Below are 7,332 nucleotides of genomic sequence, written 5' to 3' on the forward strand. Positions count from 1 at the left end.
CAGTCCCTGCTCGTGCCCTGCGCTTGTCAGGCTAAGGCTCCAGCTATTAGGAGTGATACAGCTGTCATATCCAGAAGCAGCAAGTGGCTTAAGTCCTAGGAAGCTTCTAGTATTTGCCAAGAGGACGGAGTTATTTTATAACATAGCTCCTGGTTTTTCAGTTTGGTAACACTACGGACTTATTCAATCTAAGTGAGGTCCTCATGGACCGGCCAGTTCAACCTAACGTATATATTGGCGTCCGCCGTTTTCTGGTAGTAGCGTACTCCGCCCACCATACCGAAGGTCCTGCATTCAAGTCCCGGTTAAAGCAACATCAAAATATATAAAAAAGATTTTCAATTAAAAAAAAATTTTCTAAGCGGGTTCGCCCCTCGGCAGTGATTCGGCAGATGCCATTCGGAGTCGGCTTAAAACAAGCGAGGCCCCGTCACGCCAATTTTTAGGAAAAATTAAAAAGGAGCACAACGCACATTGGAAGAGACTCTAAATCTCCCAGAAGGTAAAATTTATTGCATAAAATATTTACGGTTATATATATGCATGTATGTACCTGCAAATGCCAATTATTGAACTCCACACGCATTTCTTCGATTTCACGCGTCCAACGTGTCGTATGAAATAAATCAAACCATTTATTTTCGTCCTCAAAATCACATCTCGCACAGGTTCTGCATGTCTCCATCTCAGCACCAACATAGGTACCTTGTATATATGTATGTATGTATGTATTGTATAAAAGGCACACAAACACACAAAATGGTTTAGTGGTTACACCCTATTATGCCAATTCGACGACCGCAAAATAACATAAATGCACTATAACGACATACTTTTTTCTACTTTTTTCCACAGGAATAACTTTGCAAAATATTTTTCGCTTTATTCAATTTACCGTTATTCTATACTCGTCTGCTAAACTCTTATCACAAGCGACTAAGCTATACGTTTTCTTTCTATTTACTTATATTTTGTATTTTGCTTAATTTAATCCTTTTGATTTTTCCTTTTTCTATTTAACACACATCCACACATGCAACACGAACCGCCGCGAATTGCACTAGAAGAATTGCAAAATTGTTCACTACTGCTGCTAGCGGCTATTGGACGAACACTGCTTTCACCTAATACCGTTATTTTTATGATAACTATGCGCTGCTTTACGGAAATATACTCCCAGCCACGTTCGCTCCTATAGCAGACATCCTGTGGGAGAGAATCTGTGTCAAAATCTCATTCTCCCCCTTTTATTATACAATAACAAAGAGTGAAAATGCTACATATACATGCTGTTGGCTCTCATCTTCTGTACTACGTTTAATGTTGTAAATACTTTGAAGTATATATATAGGCGCTTGAGCAGTCGTCGACCTTCAATGTGTTTGTTTCAGAGGGGATTGCAAAGAGGGATTTTTGGCGGCCCTTACGCCCCCTCAGAAGTCACGCACATAGAACGTGCTCAACCGTTTCTTCCTGTGCGTCGCACTTCCCAAATCTGCTGTTACTGACTTATAAGCATTTGAAGCCAGACGTCTTTCGTTGCTTCATCTAGTGCTGCACGCTCCTTTGTTAACTCATCGGACTTTCGTTGCCTTCTATCCAAACTATGGTAAAACTATCTTGGAAGGTATTTCTGCCTTGAAAAGCTTCTCAGCAAATTCACCCGCCTTAGTCGTTCGAAGCTCTTGTAGAAACAATTTTAAATAAGCACTTGGAAAATGGAATCAATCCTTCTGTTTTTAGCATCATAGTACAGCTTTTAAACAAGAGCAAACTGAGAGTGCTTTCTGCGCTTCTTATAGAGCAGTGAGCTGGCAAGCGAATAGACAATATCGTACAACGAGGCATTTGTAATGTTTTTGAAGTGAACTCCTTCCATAAGCTATTCCTCTAGAAGCGAAATGGCAAGGCCTTTTCAATTGATTCAATTCATACAAAAAATAATTCAAGAAAAAATTTAAATGGAAACGCTCTCACTAAAAAAAATAGATTCTGTAAGTGCTTCTACTTCTTTTTTCTACCGGATTGTTATGGGGTCGCTACCCTATGAACGATGTCTTCATCACACCATCTATCCCTGTTTAGCGAAAACTGGTGGTAATTGGGATCACCTAGGGAAATCAAGTCCTCTTCCACCTTCCTCTCCCAACCCAGTGGACATCTCCCTGTTTCCTTTGAAAACGGGTACCGATAAGAGTACCTTCTAAGCCAAAGCGGTTTCATCCTTTGGTAAAACATGACCTTGCCAACGTAGCATCCATGACATCAAGACAAGTACGGTGAGAGACTTTAGAGCATGATTTTTTTTTTTTTTTTGTCAAGAGAGGACTTTACTTTTCTATTGCCTAATCAGTCAACCACTTGATCATGGCGCTTTTGTTAATGCCAATAATATCAACAACATTGGCATACGCCAGAAATCAAAAGCTCTCATAATAGATTGTGTGATCGCGGTTTAGATCGATACTGGTATTCTTCTCCAGTTGTAGTTTTTTGTAGCAGTGCTTCGCCTCATCCAACAGGTGCGACCACTCACTAATTGTCATCATTGTCGTCTAACGGGGGTTCAAGGATATTTGCAGTTTCAATAAGGTTGGACCAGAGAGATAGGGAAGCATTGGTTCCACATTGCAATTGAAAAGATGGTTGCTGTAATGTTGGAAGACATTACAAGCAGGATATACATTGGGTATGTCGGGGTTGATTCCTTTAAGTAACAGTTTAACCTATTATAGTATCCAGATCGCGTCCCTGGGGAGTTTGGTTTGCTCAACTGCGAGTTTAGGCTATTTGTCTTTGAATGAATGTTTCGGAGGGCGCTGCAATGCTCCTCCTTTTCAAACGACTAAGTTCTTAAATGCCAGATTTCTTCATAATGCCTACGCAAATAAGGTTCCTGGGAGGCGGGGCCTCTTCAATCAGATGTCTGTTCAGCATTTAATTTATTTCTTCTATGTGGAGTATTCTTGCCTCCTTGTGTAGTGATGTTCTAGGGACACAAGAAGACACCCCGTGGCAGTTCCGAGTGCGGTGTTTTGACAGGCAGGAAGTTTCCTCCAGTGTGTTTATTTTAGGCTCGGCGACCATATTCGGGACGCGTTACGTACAAGCGACCGGCCAATTGATCTATAGTTGATCAAGAGCGTTCTTTTATCTATGCCCCAAATGCTTCCGACAAGAGAGTTGATGATTTTGTTGCAGCCATGGACTTAAGGTACAATTGCCGCTGCATGCTTTCAAAAATGTAGATCCTGATCGCACGTCACACCCAGTATTTTTGGATGTACTACAATAGGCAGCGTAATGCCATTGACGTGGATGTCCAATATAGTCGACATTTGCCGTGTCCATGTCCGCACCCTACGCCAGCCGGTTTTATGTACGCGAGCGACTCAGGATTTTTCCTGACTAAGAGCTGTGATTTCAGTGTAACCCCATTTAACTTTTTTTGTCCCTCCCATAAATTGTCTTTTCCAATATTAGGTTAAAAAACTCGCCCGTTAGGGAGTCGCCTTGTCTAAAGCCTAGTTTGGTTTCGAATAGCTTCGTGAACTCCAGCTTATTTATTTAGACCCCCCAGCGTTTTAGTGGGCTTAGAATATACACGCGGTAGGTATGCCTGTCGTAAGAGGCGACTAAAATACCAATTTGATTCAAGGGGTTGTGTAGCGCAACACTCTCAAGGGGTTGCCAGCACAATATATAGATTCTCCAACCCAATTGTCAACCTCACCTATCCGTGGCGAATCCTGTTCCATTAACAGCCGAGGCTCTGGCAACCCCAAGTTTCTCATGGAACTAGGGGGTGGGGAGGGCGAGATGGGCTAGACGGTTTAATGTGGTCATATAAATCGTTCCCGAGATGGTCGGGCTAGTACCTTAATGATTTATATCCGGCAAAGGACCATCAACATCGATAACACTCCCCAAAGCTTTATCGTTAATACAACAACAACAACAGTGTTATCGATGTTGATGGTCCTTTGGCGGATGCATATCCGGAACAAACACCATTAAGGTACTAGCCCGACCATCACGGGAACGATTTGGTATGACCACATGTGTTAAAGAAACTAGTATTTCTTTTAAAAGGTGCTTGTTAATTATCTTAATAAAAAAAATAAATGTAAGGCGCGATAACCTCCGAAGAGATCTAAGGCCGAGCTTCTCTTCCAATTTGCGTCGTGCTCCTCTTTATTTTCCCTACAAATTGGCCGGACGGGACCTACATGTTTTATGCCGACTCCGAACGGCATCTGCAAAGCAGATGAGTTTTCACTGAGAGCTTTTCATGGCAGAAATACACCCGGAGTGCTTGCCAAACACTGCCGAGGGGCGACCCCGCTTAGAAAAATTTTCTTCTAATTGAAAAATCTTATTTCTAAAATTTTGATGTTGCTTTGCCCGGGAGTTGAACCCAGGGCATACGGTGTGATAGGCGGAGCACGCTACCCATCACACTACGGTGGCCGTTAATTAGTATGTTTAATATTTAAATATTTATTTGCAATCCATTTCATTATATAAAATTATTTCATCAGAGTTAAACGTAAAGAATATTAACAAAATTATATTTTCAATAACTACCAATTATTTTTCCATTCAAACCGCCTACTGAAAATTTCATTATCTTTCATAATTGCTGAAGTTGCTATGTCGTAACAACTCGGCCTTTCCTGCATTTCAGATTGACCTCAATCAGATTTCATTGTTGCTTATATCATAAGGTACTGCGTCAACCCTCACGTGGCCTCCCTGCGTAGCATAGATAACCACGAGACCGTTGAAGGGCGACTATACAATCGGCTCCGGATAGCGGCCTTGAGGGGGGACTTTTTAGAATGGACAAGTCTAACACGAATCCGCCAAGTGTGGGGTGCGGTTTGATGGTTTGATGGAAATCTGTCAAATCAATCTTCAGCACTCTAAGGCGGCTTCCGCGAATTTGTTGCTCTGCCTTGAATAAGGCGGAGTGGATATAGTCCTTGTCCAGGAGCCGTGGCTGAGTAGTAACGGCAGAAAGATTTCTGGATTAAGGACTGAAAAATTCAATACCTTGGTGTATGGGGAGGCAGGTAGGCCTAGATCCTGTGTGCCTGTTAAAAAAGAGATTAAAGCTTTTATTCTCTCTAATTTCAGCAATGCTGACGTAACCACGGTCTTCCTCGAGCGAGGCAGTAATGAAATGTGGGTGGTCTCAGCGTACCTAGCGGGACCACCACCTGCGATACTGGGCGAAATCACCGCTGAAGCAAGGCGGAGAGGTGTTGGCGTGATCATCGGTGCCGATGCTAATGCCTCTCGGACTGGGAGCTCTATAAGGTGAGTCTGGGGATTTATAAATATGAAATAAGGATAGCCAAGCGAGGTTCATGGCGAAGCTTCTGCGAAAACGTAGAAGGCTGCAATGAATCGGCGAGGTTTAGAAAAATACTATCTAGGAATCCCGCTCCTCTGGGGTATCTGCGAGATGATGGTGGGGACTGGTCGATGAGTAGCGAGGAGTCCCTAAGGCTTCTACTGGATAATCATTTTCCCGATGTCTTCGCCTGCATGGTCGGCGGGCGTTGGTCTTGCAGAAGTGCCTGCCATTCCAATACGGGAAAGTCAAATAACATGGGCTATAGGGTCGTTCAAGCCCTATAAGTCTCCGGGCCCGGATGGAATCATTCCTGCGCAACTTCAAAAGTCTTTGGGGACTTCCTGCCGCTGGTCGGCCATCATCTATACTAACTGCCTCAGGCTTAACTATATCCCGAAGTCTTGGCACACGGTTAGGGTTATTTTCATTCGGAAGGCCGGCAGAAGCTCTCATGTATCACCTAAGGATTTCAGGCCAATTAGCCTCTCGTCGTTTCTTCTTAAGATGTTTGAGCAGTTGATTGACCTGTACCTACGGGAAAGGATACCTCGGGGGTTACTGCCGGCTTCACAGCATGCGTACTGCAAGAGCAGATCGACGGAAACGGCTCTCCATTCGATTGTAAAGCAAATAGAGGAGTCCCTAGAACACAAAGAGTATGCTCTGGGTGCCTTTCTAGACATCGAGGGGGCTTTTAACAATGTCTTACTGGGGCAATCGAAAGAGCTCTGGTGGGTTTAGGGGTCGAGGCGGCTCTGGTTGAATTTATTAACAAACTTCTATGCGGCAGAATTGTCGTGGAGTGGGGAGGGGCCATAATTAAGAGGAAGGTGTGCAGGGGCACGCCACAGGGGGGTGTCCTATCTCCTCTGCTCTGGGTTGTGGTAGTCAACGGGCTTCTTGTGGAGCTGGAGACCAATGGTTGTGGGGTGGTTGCCTATGCAGATGGCCTCGCTATCCTAGTCAGAGGCAAATTTCTGGGCACCCTGCGCGATGTTCATCAGGGCTTGGATACTGTGGCTAGGTGGGCTGAATCATGTGGATTGGCGGTCAACCCAGGAAAAACGGAATTGGTTTACAAGGAGATATAAGATGCCCGATTTCAGAACTCTCTCGATTGGGAGGGGGGCGGAGGGGGGTTACCGTTGGTACTTTCTGATAGGGTTAATTATTTGGGGATTGTTTTGGACAAGAAACTGTCCTGGAGACCTGTCAAGAGCTAAATGTAAGCCGCAAGTTTAAGTTGGCTGATCACTGCAGTGTATTCCAAGCGGAAGTTGCTGCGATTAAGGATGCGGTGGATGGAATGCTATCCAGTGCAACTACGGTTAGGGAATTTAACATCTACTCTGATAGCCAAGCGGCTATCAAGGCCTTGAGCTCAACTACAGTGCGATAGAGGGTGGTCTGGGAGTGCCTGACCTCGCTTGCGATTGCATCGAATTATTTTACAATTAAGATTACCTGGGTCCCGGGCCATAGTGATATCCCGAGTAACTGTCAAGCGGATCTCTTAGCCCGCATCGGTACAACTGAACCGCATGAAGATGGCTGTAGGAATTTCGGGATTCCGCTGACCACCTGTGGATTGCTCCTCCATATCTGGGCCTCGAGTCAGCTCAGCAAACGTTGGGTGGACACCACGTCTTGCAGGGTAGCAAGATCTTTCTGGCCGAAAGTGGATGGCAGGAGGTCTGCTGAAATAATTGGGTTCACTAAGGCTCACCTATCAATTGTCATTGGGGTTTTGACAGGGCACTGTCCGATGGGTATCCATGCGGTACGTCTCAATATACTGGAAACTCCATCCTGCTGCAGCTGTATGGAGGACGATGAGGTGGAACCACCAAATCACTTTATGCTTGATTTCCCAGCTTTTGCCAGAACTAGGCGAAAGTACTTCGGTCGCGACTCACTTGGATCTCCCGAGGATATATCCAAAGTTGAGATCGGTATCATTCGGAGCTTTA

General features: G+C 44.5%; 1 protein-coding gene across 2 annotated transcripts in view; it reads right to left on the reverse strand.

The window, feature by feature from the left end:
• LOC137236474 (zinc finger protein ZFP2) overlaps window positions 1-1,025 on the reverse strand; it is a 69,294-nt gene extending 68,269 nt beyond the window's left edge. For both annotated transcript variants that reach the window (XM_067759114.1, XM_067759115.1), the window contains exon 1: window positions 554-1,025. In XM_067759114.1, coding sequence (XP_067615215.1) covers window positions 554-685 — 132 coding nt within the window. In that variant the 5' untranslated portion in view covers window positions 686-1,025. The remainder of the gene's footprint in view (window positions 1-553) is intronic.
• Between the last annotated feature and the right edge of the window lie 6,307 nt (window positions 1,026-7,332).

Source organism: Eurosta solidaginis, chromosome 1 (genome assembly GCF_040869045.1).
Source record: "Eurosta solidaginis isolate ZX-2024a chromosome 1, ASM4086904v1, whole genome shotgun sequence".
NCBI classification, from domain to species: Eukaryota; Metazoa; Arthropoda; class Insecta; order Diptera; family Tephritidae; genus Eurosta; species Eurosta solidaginis.